The 20,008-nt window shown below is 54.9% G+C and overlaps 5 protein-coding genes across 5 annotated transcripts; 4 read left to right on the top strand and 1 right to left on the bottom strand.

Moving 5' to 3' along the window:
- Positions 1–1,817: 1,817 nt before the first annotated feature.
- C8A04DRAFT_24642 (uncharacterized protein) lies at positions 1,818–2,561 on the top strand (the record flags this gene model as incomplete). Its single annotated transcript, XM_062779246.1, has 4 exons — positions 1,818–1,996; positions 2,091–2,145; positions 2,260–2,324; positions 2,381–2,561. The coding sequence occupies 4 exons, from the start codon at positions 1,818–1,820 to the stop codon at positions 2,559–2,561; spliced, it is 480 nt and encodes a 159-aa protein (XP_062640769.1).
- A 1,761-nt stretch (positions 2,562–4,322) lies between these two features.
- Positions 4,323–5,111, top strand: C8A04DRAFT_24641 (uncharacterized protein; the record flags this gene model as incomplete). The annotated part of the gene is made up of 4 exons (XM_062779245.1): positions 4,323–4,482; positions 4,567–4,634; positions 4,709–4,773; positions 4,835–5,111. 4 exons carry the CDS (start codon positions 4,323–4,325, stop codon positions 5,109–5,111), a joined length of 570 nt encoding a protein of 189 aa, XP_062640768.1.
- Positions 5,112–5,232: 121 nt separating this feature from the next.
- On the bottom strand, positions 5,233–6,438 carry C8A04DRAFT_34114 (uncharacterized protein; the record flags this gene model as incomplete). Its single annotated transcript, XM_062782718.1, has 2 exons — positions 5,233–6,095; positions 6,165–6,438. The coding sequence occupies 2 exons, from the start codon at positions 6,436–6,438 to the stop codon at positions 5,233–5,235; spliced, it is 1,137 nt and encodes a 378-aa protein (XP_062640767.1).
- A 779-nt stretch (positions 6,439–7,217) lies between these two features.
- On the top strand, positions 7,218–8,346 carry C8A04DRAFT_8987 (cell division control protein 2; the record flags this gene model as incomplete). Its single annotated transcript, XM_062785312.1, has 3 exons — positions 7,218–7,254; positions 7,323–7,998; positions 8,076–8,346. The coding sequence occupies 3 exons, from the start codon at positions 7,218–7,220 to the stop codon at positions 8,344–8,346; spliced, it is 984 nt and encodes a 327-aa protein (XP_062640766.1).
- Positions 8,347–18,440: 10,094 nt separating this feature from the next.
- C8A04DRAFT_24637 (uncharacterized protein) lies at positions 18,441–19,727 on the top strand (the record flags this gene model as incomplete). Its single annotated transcript, XM_062779244.1, has 1 exon — positions 18,441–19,727. One exon carries the CDS (start codon positions 18,441–18,443, stop codon positions 19,725–19,727), a length of 1,287 nt encoding a protein of 428 aa, XP_062640765.1.
- Positions 19,728–20,008: the final 281 nt, after the last annotated feature.

Genomic DNA, 20,008 nt, shown 5'->3' with positions numbered 1-20,008 from the left:
GAGGAATATTAACTGTGGGAAATATTGACCGCGGGGATCCCTGATACCCCTGTTATACGTTGCAGTAAAAAGCCGTGAACCGTGAGGTTGATTTGATGCTGTCGTCCCTATTTTGGATGTTTTGTGGAGTGCATAACACAAGGCTGAATGAGCCTTGGATTGACACATCCTCGCATCCCACCCGATCCTCGCTTCTTCCTTACCTTGCTCCAAAACTTCATGCCGACTTCCGCTGCGAAATAGGCCTCCGACTGGGAAGTAAGTCACTGGAGTCTGGGAGGGCGACCAGCAGGGCGACCGGGAGGGCTGCCGCTTTTATCCTCGCTGGGCCAAGGCGGTTGTCAATGCTTGAACTGACAACCATACTCTGTACCACAAAACATCAAAAAATAACAAGTTGAACAAATTCGGCTGTGTTGGCCCGAAACACTCCCTCCCAACCAGTCGGGTCGCACAACCATTTGCTGACTTGGTTTAACCCCTGCCATTTTGCCAAGATAAGCGAGAGGAACGCAGCAGACTCCATGGATCCGATCGGCGGGCAGGGAACCTATCAGGACCTAACGGACCGTCAAGGCTGACTCTGGTCGGTCGGTTAGGTCTGTCCTCCAGCCGACCGGGCCGGGCTAGGTGGGCGGTTCATTCTTTGTCCCAGAGTTTCCACTTGGCTGCCGTCCCTACCGACCGACCGGGTGCAGCGACCCAACCAACTGACGAAAAGGTGTTTGAAATTCTGGGGCTGTTGGATGGGGCTGAACAGCCTTGACAGCCGGCCAGGAACGGCCTCGCTTTCTCGCTTCGGGCGGGCGGTTTTATGATGTTGTGTGATGCTGTGCCATGTGCGCAAACAGGTCTATGGACGCAGTGGGACATGGAACAAAGGCTTGGCGAAGGTGCTGTGGGTTTCGACCATCAGTGGGGCGGTTGAACTGCACGGTTGAGCCATCTGCAGTATCCATAGTAAACTCCTGCAATGCAGTGCAGCCGGAAAAGGTCATGTGCTGTAACGGTACAGGACCACTGACCAATGGTTCAGTGGGTTTCGTTCTGCGTCCTGCGAGGGACGAAAAAAGAGGGATGGGGCTTTGGGGGGGGGGGGGTCCCGTATTTCATCCAGTCCCGAGTGTCAAGTCTGCCCTACCGTGCAGTGCAGCGCTGGATGTGCCAAGAACATTCGCGAAGGTTAGCGCTGGAAGGGATTGGGGGCCAGCTGCGGGAGGAGTGCGAGGATGGATCGGGATGGATGGATTGCTTACGGGGGTTTTAAAATTGGTTGGAACGTTATTTTTCCGTGGCACCCAATTGAGAAGGATACCGCCTGGCCCTCGCTTGGGGATACAGTGTGTGAGTGTGGGTTAAGAGGGGGGTCATCTGCCCGGCGGGAGGGCGTGTTGGGGCGGTCTTCTTTATGGGTTTGGCTTGTTCGATGTTTTTGGTGTTGGCCAAATGTTCGTTCGTTCTTTGATGTTGGGTGACTGATCTTTTTGGCGCTGCGCTGGGAGGGCTCCTAGTGCTCTTTGTCTTTAATTCTCGGTCATGGATCCAGCAGATTCCGGGGTTTGATTCACTTCTTCATCTCATCCCGGAACCAGCAAATCTCCAGTACAAGATCGCGCTGTTCCACTGCACTCACTTGATGTGTACTCCCTCAACGTGCACTTACTCAGCGGTCAGACGACAAACGCGACGGCGATATCGAGAAACCCAGAAACTCCACCCACCTTTTACACCATTTTAAACCATCCACCAACACTCGCTCCATTCAACGCGAAACCTCAAATTCCCAAACAACATCCCCAACAACAACCACCACCAATATGCAAGTCACCGCGCTCACCGCACAAGCGCTCCTAAGCAGCGTGGCCGTAGCAGCCGTCGCATCCTCCGACGACATCTCGCCCAACCCGGCCACTCTCTTCACCCGCGATACCTCTGGTGGTGATGCGGTATCCTGTGGCGGGGGGTACATGCCCAACAACGCGACGTGTTGCGGTGGGTAAGTTTGCCTGCCTGACCTTTCTTTCTCCCCCAGATGAGCCGGATGAGTCGATACTTTGAGAGGCGGTTGATGCTGATACCAAGGCCAAAAGCTCCACGTACTGTGAGTCGGGAGATGTCTGCACCAAGGATGGCGGCTGTTGCCCGGTACGTTTTTTTTTTCTCCCTTCCCTTTCTTTCTCTCCTCAAGAAACCCCCAGACCGGAGTTACCTCATCCTCCCTCCCAGAGATGTATGCACAACCCGCTGACTCCTAGCCAGAAAGGCCAAACCTGCACCGGCGTAGCAACAAGCTGCGAGGCAGGCCAAAAAGTCTGCCACGACGCGTGAGTTCTCCCGTCCCTCCCTTTACTGAAGTAAATCCATCACTAACATTCAGAAGCTGCGTCCCCGAAGGCGCCGACTGCTGCGGTGCCAACCGTTTCTGCCCGCCCGACTTCTACTGCGGCACCGGTGATCAGTGCTTCAGCAACAGTGCTAGTGGGAGTGCCGGCGGCGCCGTTTCGAGGGGGTTGGTTGTTGCTGTTGCGGGGGCGGTGGGGTATTGGGTTTCGAGGCAGTGATGCCTTTTTGGTCTCGCGATGATGCGTCACTCACTCGGGCCCAGGCGGGGGGTTCTTGGGTCAAGGGGGGGCCTTCAGGCTGAGGGGAGGATGAATCCGGCCCGGGGGGTTCTCAAGCTGAGGGAGGAGGGGGGCTAGTGACTATGTTGTTTTTTGGACAGGTTAACGGTGTTTTGGGTTGGGGGTGAAAGGTTAATGATGATTGGACGCGGGGAAGAGATTTGGGGATACTCCCTCATGGCTGGGTGGTTTTTTGTCTTTTTTTGTGTTGTTTTTGCTTGTTGCGTTCGAGATACCAGTCCTTTCCTGTAGCCACAAAATCCAGATTTTGGAAATGTTACAAAATGGAACGTCAACAAGAAGTCAGAGAGAAGGTTGAAATGTGAAAAGCAACCGTCATACCGGCACCGGTCACCAAAGTGGTCAAGTAGTTATGGTCCTTATGACTGAGTCACCCGGCCGACCACGTGCATACCATGCAGCCTCTTTCCTGCGGTTGGAAATTCATGCATATGAATGCATATGATACAGGGGTAAGTGCAGAAGTGCAGCTTTTTACGGTCTATCACGTCCGGTCAACAACAAGGCTCTGGAGCTGAACCGCTCGAATAGGCAACACTCTCCGAGGCTGTCGAGAGGGAATTTCCTAGCTTCTCCCCCCTCATTCATGCCGTTGATCTCTTCCCGATCGGTTGGGTTGTGTTACTTAAAGGCTGTAAATCGTTCTGTGCCAAAAATATGGCTGCATTCCCAAAATCGCGCTTGAAGCCGGACACTTTACTCTGCACAGAGGACTGTCCCCGATGTTGAAAATGTACCGAAAATCCAGAGAGTCAGCTAGCACCGTTAAACATATGGTTAAGCAAATAGTTTCTATCCAACGCTCAGGAGAGGCAGCGATGGGCAACTCAAGTCGGGTTGAAGGTCTCCTACCTAGTTCCCCATATACCAGGTAATTAAGCGTAACCAAACCCTTGATCCATAACTCTTATACCTTCCCCACACGATCTTAAACTCTATCTCTATCTACCGAGCCAAGCACAAACGTCCCAACAAGATTCATCCCGCTGTGTCATGCCGAAAAGCTTAACAAACTACCCCACGTAGTCAATTTCGTCGGACAACAACACATTTCTCTGCAGCAATTTAGTTGCCTGGCCTGCCAAATCCTACGAGATGTTGTTGACAACTTAGGGAGCTGAGCCCCAAAGCGGCATGCGCTGCGAGCCTTGCCCGGTGACGCAACGCGATTCGATTTGATAGAGCTGCAGCTGCCGGTGTGACCATCAGGGAAACAGTCAGGCTTCCATGCTTCCTTCACTGGCCGGGCGAGCCTGGTGTGTTGAACTGCATATGCCAAGCTCTGCGAGCATTGGAATTGAGGCTAGGGCATGGTCTAGCTGAGCCGCATGGCCCGTGTTGATGGGAGGGAATAGGGGTTGAGAGGGGATTGTGGATTGTGGGAGTTGGGGGGTGTTTTTTTTTCTCTCTGATCGACGTTGGACGCAGGAAGGGCTTGGGTGGGTTGGGCTTGAATTGGTGGGAAGGCTTTCTTTGGGAGTGAGGCATAAAGACGGGAGATGTCCTCGAATTGTTTCCTCCTTGGATGTTATGCCTATCTTCTCAGAAGGGACATCTAGCTCTTGCTTTTACCCTCTTGACTTAGGCTTTTTGACCTTGTTCTCTTGACTTTGTCCTCGTTTCGTTAAGGAAACACATCCATCGCTTCTTCTACTCTCGGCGAGAGTAACAACCGCCGAAATGAGCGTCTCCGAAACCACCACCCCCCGCCTCCTGGGCAGCCTGGCCATCAGGGCCGTCGACATCGACATCAAGGTGTCGCCCAACCCGGCGATCCTCCGCAGCTCGGGTTGCTATTCCTATGAAGAATCATGCGGCACGGGGTGTATGGACCGGGGAAGTGAGTGCTGCGAATAGTAAGTGCCATTTGCCTCGGTGTTATCGCCTGTGAGACTATGCGACTGCATGCTAATCTGGAAGACAGCCTGGGCCGGCACACATTTTGCAAACCGGGCTTATACTGCATGGCTGACGGCGGCTGCTGCCCGGTATGTTAGCCCCTCGTGAAGAATCACACGCTTGGAAACGTTGACGGTGGGACTGATCATCCATTGCCTGGGCCATAGAACGGGAAGACGTGCGGCGGTGGGATTGGAGACTGCGATGCAGGCGAAGTGCTCTGCCATGGCGCGTGCGTTTCCGTCTTTTGATCCCCATCTCTCACCCTGATTCACGCGCTAACCTGTCACTAGCTGCATGCCCGAAGACGGTGACTGCTGTAGCACCGGCTACTGCGAGGCTGGCTCCTACTGCGTTGGAAGCGGCAGGTGCGCCGCTGATTCGAGTAGCTCCGGTAGCTCCGGTAGCTCGGGCAGCTCGGGCAGCTCGGGCAGCTCGGGCAGCTCAGGAAGCTCTGGAAGCTCGGGGAGCGGTAGTAACAACGACAGGCCGAGCGGTGCGGGGGCTGTTACAGTGCGCATGTCGGGGTTGATCCTGCTGGTTGTGGGAGTCATGGCGGTGGTGTTGTGAGGTGGGTGTCGAGAAAATATCTACATGTACGGCCTGATCAGTTCTGCCATCGCTTCAAGTAACTTCTCCATGTACTTACTCGTTCGGATATATCCCGACCTCACCAACGCAGCCCCCCTTCCTAATCCCTCATCTGCCTAACATTCAGATTAATCCTCTTATTCCGCATCCACCCCCTCCACTCCTCAAACTGCCCCTTTTCCGCCGGCCAATCTTCCAAATACGCAGGACACGTCCCCTTCAACACCTTAGGGACTCCATGCCACGCAAACCTCGACTCTCCCGTCATGTAGATCGCATCCCCAGACCTCAACCGCAACAGCAGAAACTCTTTCCCTTTCCCAATCCCACTCCCATCCCCATTCCCAGTAGTAACCCCCCCACTCCCACCTTCACCCCCCCCCTCCTCCTTATTCGGAGCAATCATAAACAACCCCTCACACCCCAAACTAACACTCACCAACCCCTTATCCGTCTCCTCTGACACATCCCGATGCATCATCATCGTGTCCCCCGGCGTATAAAAATTCACAATCGCCGCCTGCGCCTCCGTAGCAGGAAACAGCGTCTGCAAGAACCCGGCTACGTCGCCTGGGAAACGGGGCAGGAAGGGGTGAGCGTCGTCGCCGTCGGCTGTGGAAGAAGAGGAGGAGGCGTCTGGGTAGACGCGATTGGTCCAGTCGTATTGCCCGCCTAAGGTGACCCAGTGGAGGCGGCGCTCGAGGACTTGTTTGATGGTGAGGGGCTTGTGGATGGTTGGGTCTTTGGGGGTGAAGGTGGGGGCTGGGGTTGTTGGGGGGTAGGTGAAGAAGGAAGACGAGAACGAGGAGGGGTTGGGTTGGGAGAGGGGTGTTGGGTAGGGGAGGTCGTAGTGGAGGTGGAGGTTGGTTTGGTGGACGGGGTTGCTGAGGTCGCGGTGGACGAGGTGGTTGAGGAGGTTTCGTTGGACCGAGGGGGGGACGAGAGAGGGGATGATGAAGAGGCCTGGGGTTGTTAGTGATGGGGGGTTTGTTATCTTCGTATCTTCGTAGGGGGGGGGGGTTGGATACATACCTGGAAGGAGAGGATGGTAGTATATTTGTGCGTCCTCCGTGGCCTGGAACTCAGGGGTTGCTTCGGAGCAGATATGCCGGAATGACCTGTTTAAGGTGTCGACGGGGATAGTACCGGCTGTGCAAAACTCTGCGGCGCTTCTTGGGTTCTGGAGATCGTCGATGTCCTCTTCCCGCAGATCCTTGGGTTCCGTCCGTGAAAAAGCCTTCCACCTGGCCCGCAGCTCATCCGACGGTTGCTCATGAGCGTCGAGATGTTTGATGTCGACTGTCATCGTGGATTTGCGGACAAAAGCGGGACGGGGATATAATTAAGAAAAAAATCTAATTCCTAGATTGTGTAAATATTGAGATTACTCGAGATATTCGTGGTATTATAAGCGACAATGTGAGCTGTAAGATACAGAGTTGACTTGTTCAAATCTCAAATTTCACTTTCTCGCATGAAGTCCAACTTACAGCGGGGTTGACTCATGCCCCCGCCAAAACCGACAGCTGCCGCGGACCGCCCACGCGGCACGCACCGCTGAAAATAAAGTGGGCCCGCGCCACGCGGGGCTTGGAGCAACACGGACGCGCTTCGCGTGGACCAGTGACACGGCAACCAATTCCATTTGTTGACCTTCCCGAAACTTGACAGCTGCAGCTCCCCCGAAACCTTCCCTTCCGAGCCCAGCGCATCACGACCTGGCGATTTTGGCCACACACGGCCCACGATTTAACGACCAGTAAGTGACATTCTACGACCGGGGTGCCTTTTTCGACGACCTTTTTGCCCTCGTTCGTTTACCGATCTCCATTCCTTCCCAACTTTCTTTCCTTTCCTCGACCCTCAGGCGCTGGTTATTTTATCCGTCCCTGGCTGCCCCTCGTTTTCAGCCCTGTTGCCAACGCACCCCGGCCTCGAAACACCCCCACCTTGAACTACCACCGGACCTGATCGACCGCGACTTTTTTTCCCCCTTACACCCCGGCCGCTGCGTATCAAGGTGTAATCTAGCCGACCGGCCGACTTGTCAATTTTCGAAACATATCGCTGCGACAGACGATGCCCATGGATCAATACCAGAAACTCGAGAAGGTCGGTGAAGGTATGACTATCTATCCCTTTTCCATTCAATCCCCCCAAACCCTACTAACATTTTTCTCTTCATGATAGGCACCTACGGTGTGGTTTACAAGGCCCGCGACCTGAACAATGGCGGCCGTATCGTCGCCCTCAAGAAAATCCGCCTCGAGCAAGAAGATGAGGGCGTCCCCTCGACCGCCATCCGCGAGATCTCACTGCTCAAGGAGATGCGTGACCCGACCATCGTGCGTCTCTTTAACATCGTCCACGCCGACGGGCACAAGCTCTACCTTGTCTTTGAGTTTCTCGACCTCGACCTGAAGAAGTACATGGAGGCCCTTCCCGTCAGCGAGGGTGGCCGCGGCAAGGCCCTGCCCGAGGGCACCGGTGCGCAGCTGCACGGCCTGGGTCTCGGCGAGGGCATGATCAAGAAGTTCATGGGCCAGCTCTGCGCCGGCGTGCGCTATTGCCATAGCCACCGCATCCTGCATCGCGATCTCAAGCCGCAGAACTTGCTCATCGACCGCGAAGGCAACCTGAAGTTGGCGGATTTCGGTCTGGCCCGCGCGTTTGGTGTCCCTCTGCGTACTTACACCCACGAGGTTGTTACCCTTTGGTACCGCGCCCCGGAGATTCTGCTCGGTGGCCGCCAGTATTCGACCGGGGTGGACATGTGGTCAGTTGGGTGCATCTTTGCCGAGATGTGCACTCGCAAGCCGCTCTTCCCGGGCGATTCCGAGATTGACGAAATCTTCAAGATCTTCCGGTACGTATTACCCTGCTCTCAATCCCTACGTTTTAGTCACCCCAGGCCGTTCGTTAACCATCACTCTCTCTCCCCAGTCTCCTGGGCACACCCACGGAAGACGTCTGGCCGGGCGTTAGCAGCTACCCGGACTTCAAGGCGTCCTTCCCCAAGTGGGCTCGCGACCAGACCGCCGCGCTCTGCAGCAACCTCGACGACGCCGGCCTCGACCTCCTCGAGATGATGCTCGTCTATGACCCCGCCGGCCGCATCTCTGCCAAGCAGGCCTGCAATCACCCGTACTTTGAGAACCCCGAGCCCAACAACACCAACCCGCGCTCGCAGTACCATGGCAGCGGCTACCACTAGGCGCGGCAGCAGGCGACCAATGGTGCTCAGCCCGTTTATCTGCCGCCTCGCCGGCGTGCGGCCCCTGTGCTGGGTAACTAACCGACCAGACTGCCTCTCCAGCAGGACCGCAGCGCCCAGCGGGTGATCATGATCCTCCCTCGCCCTTTACGTGCCGGTATTTTAGCAACCGACTTATCGCCACCTGCTGCATATCATAACGCCTTGCGTTCAGGATACGATTCGGCTATCGGGGTTATTTCTCGCTATGCAGGGCCTTTTATCATGGCGTTAGCTGGAGGGAATGGAATTCCTGGGAACATTTTATGGTTCTTTCTGCGCGGGACTAGGGCGGTGCTGTTATCAGAAACGGAATGGGATATTTCCTGGGGATAGATATTGGCAGGAAGGAAGGAAGTTATGCCGCTTTTTCTGAGGAGTGGGAACCTTTCCCCCGGTGGGAAGGACAGTCGGGACTTAAGGTCTCAGGAGGGCATCCATTGCTAGTGCTATTTCTGCTGCGTGGTAGATGATAACCTGGCAAATATGGCAGTCCCTTTCCCCCATTCCGTTCTGGCCTGTTGTTGTTTGAGGTGAGAAAGTGGCTGGTATTCTTCTTTTTTTTTCTTTTGTCTTTCGAGCTTTTTGTTTTTTCTTTCTCATGATTATTTTTCTTTTCATGGCACGACTGATGTATGTATGGAGTAGCGAGAAATAGGTCTAGCTAGGGGTACGGGAATTGATGAATTGCTTCCTGAATTGGGGGCTTGACTCTTGCTGTGATGGTTGTAGATGGAGCTTGGACGCTGGATGTGTCGAGTGCTTGAGTGATCCCACCGGAATGGTGACTCGATAAGGGTGAGAATTTGGCAGGATTGCCTCCGACAACCGAGTTACTGCCCCTCGGATGTTCTGTCACACTTAATGATAGTACTTGACCCCATTTTACTTGGCTGTCTTTTACAATTTCGGGGCTGCTTTATTTGCTCTCGACGAACCTGATATTCGATACTAACATCGGCCTAGTTCAGGGTTACTTTATTTGGCCTCGACGAACCTGAGATCTGACACCAGCGTCGGTCTAGTTTCATTGTTTACAATCCCCTTACGTAGGGAGGTATTAGGACGGCGCCGAGAGAATGACGAGGGAAGAGGCAAGAACCCTGGGACTCTCCGAGTTGAAATGAGCCTTGGGATCAACATAGAGAGGAGTGAAACAAATCCCCCCACCAAACAGAAGCCGGTGCTAACTCCGGAGGGTAAGCGTTATATAATCTGCAGCAACCGCTGGACTTCATGTGTTGGATGATGCAGCAGTTGCGGTGCGTACCTACTTGGGTATTGCCCCGGACGAACACCTGGTTAGCTCCTGTCTGGCCACAGCTTCGCTTTTCCCGAGCTCACGATGAGCTCAGAATGCTCACTACCTACTCTGGACCGGGCCATTGACGTTTGCATCTCTAAACTAACGTTACAGTCTGTCATCGGCTGTCTGTGTCGAGTAAGGAGCTACTCCCAGAATACTCAACGAGTCTCAAGTTACGTAAGGGAAATGGAATACACGATGAGGGAAACGCATACCGCGCTATTGGTATATGAAATACCCAAGTTACTCGACAAGATCGTCAGCAGCTGGGCTTACCCGTCCCTTCCGATGACACAGCAAAGGCCAGTCTTTTTTTGTACAGGCACGTCTGGGCTTCTAGTGTCATGCTGGCCGCCAGAGTACATCTCACAACCGAATGTATTATACAAAATAGATCGGCGCCGACCAAGCAGGCACTATCCAAGATCTGGCCAAACGGAACACTGCTTCCTAACCTCTTTCCCAGACATAGACAGGATTGAGTGCCTCTATAAAGGACTTGGTTCAAGACCCTACTAGGTTATCATCCCTGCCTCAGCGAGATATTGTAATCTTTATATGGCGATTGGGTGCTGTAAACTACTACCATATCTTGTTTCGTCGTTCAGATAAAACTAGAAACAGCCAGCTTCAATAACCGAAATTACCTGCCCGCTCTGTCTTGTTCATACCCGTGTACCTACCTTCCCTCCCCCGCCCAAATCCCCCACAGCCCTTTATAACGACTCCCTTCGCACCTCCTTCCAACAGCCCCCCCATCCGGCAAATGCCTGCCCGGACCGCGGATGGCCCATTTGGGGGGGGGTGCGGGCAGCACCGGGCGTGCCCGCTTCTCCCCTTCGTGAGTTCGACTCACGGTGGGAGCACCATAGTAAAATTCTTCGGAATTTTCGTAGCTGTCCACAACCTCAGGAGCGAAATTGGGCAGTGAGCTTTTTGGTTTCTTTTCTTTATATTTTTTTTTTAAAAAAATATCTACACTTCACACGTTGAAAAATATCGCAAGTGATCATACCCACAGCTCGAAAGGTTCTTGTTTTGGGTACCTAGCCAGACCGATCTAGCTTTACCAAGGCATCGACTACATTACATCGAAGCAGCTCTCAATGTACATCCCCCTACACCGTTGCCAGTACTCAGCGTCTACAATACAGTTAAACAAGATCACTATCTCAACCCCTTCTCTACGACACACCCCCACTCTTCTCTAATCCTCTCTTGACAACCAAACAGCATGTTGCCGGCTGTTTCAACCCCAACAACGACCTCGCGAACACCGCTTTAACCTCTGGATCAGCGAGGGAGAACATCGACACAGTGCAAGATAACACCGCTCGTCTCGGGTTTCGCGAAGGGTTCAACAAAACATCCAAAACATCATGTCCCGACGCACAATCGCGGTCCAGCTCGGTACCGGTCCGCAAGCCCGCGGCACACATGTAGACAATATCAACCCAGGGAAGTAGGCAAGATGGAGAGGGGGCAAGTCAAAGCTGGGTGGGTGTACAACAGAGAAAAAAAGTCCACGTGGACTTAGACTGTTTGGAGAGGATTGGGTACGGTATGTAGGTAGCGATGGGGGCGGTTGGGAGAGGCACGGAAGCTGGGCGGGTGGGTTTGTGTAACGGGGAAAGTGCTGTTGCTCGGAGGGGAACGGGTATTTCGGAGGTAAAGCAAGTGAGCAAGCAAACAACGAAGCAACGAAGCAAGCCATGCGTTTTGGGTTGGGACCGGTGTGTGAGGTGTGAGGGCGGGGTTTGGCAAGAGGCATTGTGATGTTTCTGGGAGGGGGGCTGAAAGTACGGTGAGGCGGTAGGTAGCGGAGTTGAGGCGGTTGGGGATTGGGGGTCGCGGTTATCGGGAGCGTGCAGAAAGCTTGCTTGAGAGTGAGCGGGCGGAAGTTGGCGCGCGGCGCGGCGGGCTTGAACGTGGTATTTGCGCATGATTCTTGTGCGCGCGTTGGTGTTGGTTGTGTTCTTGGTATCTTCCGGCCGTATGGTTGACGGTGAGGCGGGTGTTGTGGCGTGACTGACACGTGGGCTTCCTGAGAGACGATATTCTAGACCCTGTTGGGAGTGTACTCCCATTGTTTGTGAGGCTGTTGATGCCGTTGGGGCAGTTATTGGGGGAAACAATTGCTATTCTGGCGAAAAGGCTCACTGCAGAGCATTGGTTAGTCACAAGGAGGGAGATATGTTTAGCTGTTGGATGGGACGCCTGGGTCAAACGGACCCAATAGGGCCAACCCATCAGTTGTGAGGATATTTCCAGAACGTTGTTGGTTCAACTCAGGGCTCACATTGGGGAGAGCGTTTGCTTCTTGGACCCCAGATTTTAAGATCTGTGCCGCTGACCGCCTCCCATCGGCTGTTGTAGGGCGTTGTGGCCCCCATTTTAAAGACGAGCTACTGGCCCGTTGGGATGGAATCATGGAATCCAACAAGGACCAACGTTCGGGCTGGCGATATATCCGGGACCGAGCACCAAAGCCAGTGCAAACTGGGGTTCTCAAACTGAGTCAAGTGCAGGTATGTTCTATTTCAGCTAACCGCATGCAAAGTCCGCCAGACGTTATGCTGTTTCAACTCCGCAGGGCTGAGCCGTCGCACAATCACACTAGCCCGATCTTCTATTCGCCCTAGCAGCCGCAAAGCTGCGACTATCCGCTATAGCAGGGAAGCTTCTGGTTTTAAAGCCTGCAAACTGCCGGCACAGCGCACCGGCACAATCGGGTGCTTGCATTCGGGTTGTGGGACAACCGAGGGGAAGCCCATGAGAATGTAAAATAAATCCCACCAGGACTAGGGTAGCAGGGATCGGAGAAAATTTGGCGCGCGCTGGATCTCATCACCGGCCAATCACAAGACGGAAGATGGTCAAATTTAGCAGCGCGCGGTTGTGCGTTTAGATCAGCCAATAGGAACACAGCTGGGGCCAAGAGCTTAAATTCTGGGGCATGCAGTTTGGCGGCGCGGGACCTTGACCGGCCGGACTCCGTCACAAGGGAGGATGCTAAGCGCTGGGCGAGCCGCTGTGTTGCTTCTATGTTTGCAACCCGGCGGCAACGACGAGTGCTTTGCTGGACTTCTGAGTAGCTCACTTGCTCTCTCGCACTTTTGCAGCCGCCCGACCGTTGAATGCACCCAGGGATCCGGTTTCAGTCGGGCGGATGACAGGGCACTTACTCAGGAGAGCCGGCGGGCAGTGCAATCGGTTGCGTGCGTGGCTGCAGGGTCCTGTAACTTTATTTTTGCAACGACGATGAAGGGAAGGATCTGCTGAATGGTCGAGGCCGACTTGTGGTCTTGTTTGAGATAGCCGCTTGGCCCCCATTTTGGAAATATTCCGGATTAGAGTTTGGCACGAAGAGTATGAATTGAATTGGAATTGTCATTCGGTTCCCGAATTTTTGCGGCCGTGCTGGCTGGCCGGGCCAATCTTTCATCGCCATCTGATGACCCGGCCATTGCGGCGAGACCACAGGGTCTGACCCGTCTGGCACGGGAACGGGTAATTGCCGAAAAGGAGGGGCGACAAAGGCGACTTGGCCGTACGGATACTATGATGAGACGGACTCAATGTTGATTGATGCGCTGGAATGGAATGCGAGACGTGACCCATTGTCTCGTAGCCCGAACTGCGTTAGCGACGAGCAAAGCCAACCGGGAGGTGACATAATTTCGCCGTTGTTAGAACGATCGCCGCTGACAGAAAATTAGCTTGCGCGGCCGTTCCAGCTTCTTGGTTGTGGCTGAAGGAAATCGTGATTTGGAAGCATGTTGTTGTGGAAGCAACTGGCTGAGATGACGTAGCTCTCAGCCACCGGCAAAACCTTGCCAAGCCCAAGGGTGGTCGCTTAACAGTCACGTGCATATTTTACTGCTAAAACTGTTAACGCAGCCACTGAAGGTAAGTTGCCAAGACTCAACTTGCTGGCAAATTCCGCAACCGAGGTTCCAAGCAGTGGACACAACCACTTGAAGTTGCCCCTGTAACGCGCAGAAGGAGAGTGGCTCGGCTGCATCGGCGACGGACATGCCGTCGCGGACAACACCATCTCGCGAATTCAATTGTCGCGAAGTGGGCGGGACGTCAAGTCGCTTTCTCTCTCGGTCTCCCTTGAACAACCCTCGGCCCCCAAAGAAGAAAGACAATCCCCTCCGCCCGTTCGATCCGACCAATTCGAGACTCAGCTCAGCCCCCTGCCTGCACACCCATTGGCTTGCGAAGCAAGGTTTTGTCCAAGACATGCAGCCAGCAGGCCCAATCACGGGTCCCGGCGGGCTGGCCACAGGGCTGCTTGTCGTTGGTTCGGCCGCTTGGCCGGATCTGGAATGGATGCGGGGAGCAAGTTTTCCGCGGACTCGGCCGGCGGGTGGCCTCCTAAGATTTCGGGCCCCCGAGAATTTGGTCCCGGTGCGTTGGGGAAGGAATGGGCGGTGTGTCGGGCGTGTTCGGGATGGTGTGATGGATGAAGTTTTTTTTTTTCGTTTTAACCTTTTTCCCCTGCGCCGTCTCTTCGGGTGCAGGATAGCGGCGCGGGGTCTTTTAAAGGTTATTCCCAAAATGTCGTTTGCTCACTCACACCGCTTGAGACCGACCCTTCGCTCCTGCAGCTCGCCGACCGGTCGCTTTTACACTTAGATGCACAATTCAGGGGGCCGAAGATGCGCTTTTCTCGGGGTGTTGCCGCCCAAATACCGACACCGCCTTTCGTTGCGACGCAAACAGCGAGGTCGCGAAGAGAGAGAGAAAAAAAAGTCTCGTTTTTGATAACCGAACCTCCGAGACTGAGCCGTCCATGTTTCTGGCTTGTTGCGCGGTACCAGACCAGCTGGGGGGAGTTGAAACAAGCAGCTGTGTTGCTCTGTCGAGGATGTTTCAATGATGCGAATGAAGTGCGGCTTGGCGTTGTCCAACCCCGTACTTTGAACCCTTGACTTACATCGTACAACGTCGGCGCAACAAATTTGAAGCGGCAGGACGGACCCGAATGAGGTATTGAGCGCGTCAAAGGTATGGCCTGTCGCATGGCGGCCGACTCGGTGATCACGTTGCTTTTTGGCGGTGGTTTCTTTTGCTTCGACCCTCCAGTAGCCGGAACCAACATTAAGTTGCTTCTGTTAAGCCCTTCGTTGTCGTCTGATGGCGTGCGGTCCCTGCGTCTGTCACACTTCTCCAGCATGTGATGTGGGGTTGCGTTTGTGATACCTTACCGTCTGGTCATTATAACTGTTGTTTCCATTTCACGGGGTCGAAACTTTGGGCCATCCGTGCCGCACGGTATTGGCGGACAAGAGGGCTTTTTCAGTGAACATCAAGGAAGCTAAACATACACTGATCCAACCGACCGTTTGAGAGACTCGTTTCCCTGCTGTTTATGGAGGTTCGTTTTGTTTCATAGCCATGTGGACGTTGGGAACTCGGGAGGTCTTGGCATCAACTTTCAGGGGTACTGCAGGGGCACGAGCTCGAAGGGGAACGTGCGGAGAGTCCCTGAATTTCCTCATGGAGCGGGGAGTAGAAGCAGATTGCAAGCTCTCAACTAACTGCCCAACAAAAAGGTCTGAAATGCTGCTTTGTTCTGAGTCCATGTGGCCGCATAGCTTATTTCCCAGGTATGGAGCCAAAGTCATGCGGCTGTCCTTTCGTCCCCCGTGAGCAATACACATTCCCTCAGCCGCCACGTGGACGGAGGGGACCTTCGGCTCCAGTAGACCTACCTATGGAAATGCATTAGTCGCTCCTGTCGCTTGATTCGACTCCTTAACAATGGCAAGCCTTCGACAATCCCGTTTGGGAGGTGAGCCGCATTTGCCAGGAGAGGACCCCCTCGTTTGTTTCAAGCCTGAACGCTAGGATCGCAATCGACCAATCGCGATGTGGGGGTGTTGAATCGCTGGCACTTGCAAATTCTCGCATGCAGACTTCCGAGCCATTCATCAATTTATGTTATGCACCCCTTGGATGGGCTGCATTGGGCCCGAAATGCGAATCGATGCCCATTCAAATAATCAGGGCGTAAAAGGGAATATGCGGTCTGCGATCTCGGGCCTACTTTGTAGGTATTGATGTCTAATGGCTCGGCTTGGGAGATAGTCGGACGAGGGGTGGTGCCTGAGTGAACTGGCGATGGCCACGTCGAATGTAACCCCATGCGGGGAGGTCACGGCGATCTGAAAACACCAGATGCTTTTGAGGTGTGACCCCCCAATTTTCGGAGGCGGTACAGACGACGCCCAGAATTGCACTAGTGTACCAAAGTGTTTGCGAATGTTTCTTGGAAAGATACCGCGTGCCACGCACGGGAAAAGCCTTCCACCTTGGGTTGATATTCCGTGCTCCAGTCAATCTCTGACACACTTACACCGGACCCCCGATCAAGAAAGTGGTCAGCGTGCCGTGGACGGGAAAGGGGCAAATTCAACAAAATTTGACCGACCGCCCCGATTTCGAGTGTCTTGCACTTCTCCCCGAGAGTTCCCTTCTCGCCATTCTGCAGCTTCGTCCTGAGCGCCCTTCCTACCTACCTATCCCTTTAGCCACAGCCCGTATCTCTTCATTCACGAGCTTCACCTCATAGCTTCTGGATCGTATCTCGACTATCTCGACTGCTCCACCAAACCCACATTTTACCCTACGTCGAGACCCAAGAACGACTCACCGCCAACGACTACACGTGTAGGGTCCAAGAGAATTCGATTGTTTGGGATTGCGGTGCTCGTTTCCAGTTCTGCAAGATCTGGCCTGCTCGACTCACCTCATTGGACCATTGGACAGACGACATTCTTCCCAGCCATCGGCCCATCACCAACGCTTTTTTTACCCGTGCGACCTGTCCAGCCGTCGCCCGGTAGGTGCCCCACTACGCTTCGCCCCAGGTTTGCCGCTGTCACAGGACAGCGAATCATTTGCCCGTCGACGACAAACAAGTTACACTGGGCGACTCCTCGAACGCGCCGGGCTTCTCCAAACGGCGCAAGCCAGCGCCTGTGACTTTGGCGCGCGACTGAGAGTCCCGCAACCCCCTGGCCTGCTTTACCGCGGACTTGCATCGTGCTGCCATATTAAACTCGCCCGGAACCCTCAAAGGCCGGACTGAAAATACTCGACATATTGCAGCATCGCGATAATTCACGGCAGCGCCGGCTCTCCTTCGTGCACTCCGCCCTCTTCCTCCGCCCTCCTCTCCTTCAACGGCAACTTTTCGCCATCCGCTGGCTCGGACCTTCTACAACAGCTCATCGCTGTAACCTTAATTTGTCTCGGCGTCGTTGACCGATCCCGACTCTCATCCCCCACGACTTTCCGTGACGATCTGGACCTGGCATCTCCGCTAGTCCCCAGTTTTGGCACTGACTCGTATCCGAATCGACAGTCGATCCTGTCCGCGATCCCCCCGGGATCGTATCGCCGGTGTTTAATTACAACTTCAAGCCCAGGCCGCCCCTTTGTGTTCGAAACACGACCGGCTCCGCAACTTTGCAACTCGCCCGAGTCATCTTCCGGCCTTTTTGAGTGTGAATCACTCTGAGATCCTCGCGTTCGCTGCTCTGAGCCACCTATCTTGGCCTGTGAATCCGCGTCACCACAGACGGAACACATCCAGACCCACTTTTCCGAGATCGCCACTGTCACTAGCCCAGACCAGCTGTCGCTTTCCAGACTCTTGGCATCCCCTCTCCCGTCCCCAACGTGGTGTGGAGACGAAAAGCACAAACCAGGTTCTTGCTGCTTGTCTTGTCTTGCGACGGACCTTCAAGAACTCGAGCGACTCATCGCCTTTGGAAAGGGAAAAGACAAAACCTTTTTGTTCCTGTTTTTTTCCAGGTTCCCCGTCTTCCACGGTTCGCTTTCGCCCAGTTACCTTCTTCGGAAGCATTTCCACCCTCGGCCGGAGTTGTCCGTCAGGTGCGACGGTTCTCTCATCGCTCATTGGACCAGCACGTTTCTTGGCGCTGCTGCCGTTAAGACCAGCGACTTTCGCCAAAAAAGCCTGGACTCGCTGATCGTGCAGCCCGACCGGCGACCGATACCGCGGGCCACCCCAACACTGCCAGATTGTCCGCGCAACCCCTGTGCTGCTCAACCCTTGTCCGCCTGGGTGACCGCCCCCTGGAACGCCAGTCCCGTCGCTCAGCCTCGTGGACAGTGCACGTCGGCTTTTTCACTGCCAGAGCCACTGACAGACTGAGACACGCATCAACGGGGTCTGCCCGCTCCGCCTGCAGAGGACGCCCATCAGGGGACCCACACTGGCAACAAACAGCTGTCGTTCAGCCTTTCTTGTCACTGCTTGCAGTGCTTGTCCACTTTGCCGAGCCCGCCGATTCGGCCTCCACCCCGGCATTCTTCCCGGCGATTGTCCACATGAGCTTCGCCGCCGTGTAAGCTCGTCAGTCGTTGAAGCAACCCCCTGCTGAACATCTTTTCTTCTTGTTGTCCCCACCCCCCACCCGTTTTCCCCTTTTCGGTTTTCGGGGCCATCATATAACTCTTGGGGCATCTCGTCATCTCGATTGCCGTTTGAGACCCTCTCTTTTCTTTATTATTATACATTCCGCCAAGGAGAGAGTCAGTCTGGTACTTTACTCTCTGTACCTATACGATACCGATACACATAACAACATCGGCACCCCAACTCATCGACACTCACACTGCCGACACTCATATAATCACATCACCTCACAACACCACCACACTACATCACAACATCACAACTTCACAACTTCACACACAACCTCACACGATGGACACGATACGACAACTCTCGCTCGATGAGCTCAACGCTGGTGCTCTGGAGTTGTTTGTCTACCAACGAGTCGACGACGACATGATCAGCTTCCTGGCAGAGGCCGCTGCCGAAGTCATCCAGTGCGATGATGCCGCCCCACCAACAACATCCCGGTCTTCAGCAAGGGCAGCAAAGGGCGACACACCACTACCCTCCATCCAGACCTTCATCGAGAAACTTGTGGATTCCTCCAACGTCCAAGTAGCCACCCTCATGTCTTCTCTTGTCTACCTCCGGCGCCTCAAGTCGTGTCTGCAGCCCATGGCCAAGGGCCTGCGATGCACCACCCACCGCATCTTCCTGGCTACCCTCATCCTCACGGCCAAGTACCTCAACGACAGCAGCCCCAAGAACAAGCACTGGGCCAGCTACAGCGTGATCTCCGACGAGGTCTACAACTTCGGCTTCAGCCGTACCGAAGTCAACCTCATGGAGCGCCAGCTCCTCCAGCTCCTGGAGTGGAACCTCCGCATTACTGACAAGCAGCTCTACGAGGAACTTGAGTACTTCCTCGCACCCCTCCGCCCGCGCGTCCAGCGTCGCTACGAGCGCCGCGTCCGCGCCCAGATGGAGCAAGAGCAAGAAATGCTCCAACGCCTCGCCCTGCAGCGCGAGCGCGAAGAGGAAGCCCGCATGTGGATGCCGCTCGCTCAACCCCAACCCGCCGTCGTCGCAGTCAGCGCGCGCGACCAATCTGTCGAGCGCCACGCCTACCCAACCCCAGCATCCTCCCGCGGCACCTCCCGCTCCCGCTCCCGCCAGGCCGTCGCCTACAACAACACCCCGTCCACCTCCTCCTCCCACTCCCGCGGCAGCAGCCGCGACGTCTCACCCCCGGGCCTCCTCTACTCCAGCGGCTCTTCCTACGCCGGCTCCAACACCTCCCGCGCTACCACCCCGCTCAGCGAAGCCGACATCACCAGCGCCCAGTACCAGCCCTACGTCTATGACGACGCCGCTGCTTCTGGCACTGTGGTCTGCCACTCGCCTACCGACATGGCGGTAGATGCCTATGGTCGCCCAGTTGTGCCGGCCAAGGATCCCATGTATGTCCCTGGCGGTCGTGGCATGAAGCAACAGCAGCAGCAGCAGTACATGATGGCTGCGGCGGCGTCGCGGCAGATGTTGCCGTATGAGATTAGCGCGGAGGAGCTAAGGAGTTTGGAGGCGTCGGGGCGGGGTGCGCCGGCTGGGAAGGGCGTGAGGGGAGTGTTTGGGCGGGTGTTTGGGACTGCGCGGTAGAGAGAAGAAGGAGCAGTCTTTGAGAGCGACGACTTTATGACACCAGCATCTTGATTTTCAGCGGCGTTGGTTTCTTAACTAATTTCCTTTGTTTGTTTTGCATTACGGGACTGTGTTGTGGAAGAGGTGGAACGACCAAAGCGGGAATTGAAGCAGTCCTGGCTGAGTGCAAGTTCTTTTTTGGCATTCCGCTCCCTCACACACACAAGTCCCCGATACGGAGCTGGCGGTAATAATCTTTTGGGCTTTGGAATTTGGGATTTGACTACCTGGGAGAAAAG

The sequence above is a fragment of the Dichotomopilus funicola genome (genome assembly GCF_033296635.1).
Source record: "Dichotomopilus funicola strain CBS 141.50 unplaced genomic scaffold C8A04scaffold_3, whole genome shotgun sequence".
NCBI classification, from domain to species: domain Eukaryota; kingdom Fungi; phylum Ascomycota; class Sordariomycetes; order Sordariales; family Chaetomiaceae; genus Dichotomopilus; species Dichotomopilus funicola.
The sequence above is the reverse complement of the archived record's forward strand: the minus strand, read 5'-3'. Positions and strand labels throughout refer to the sequence as shown.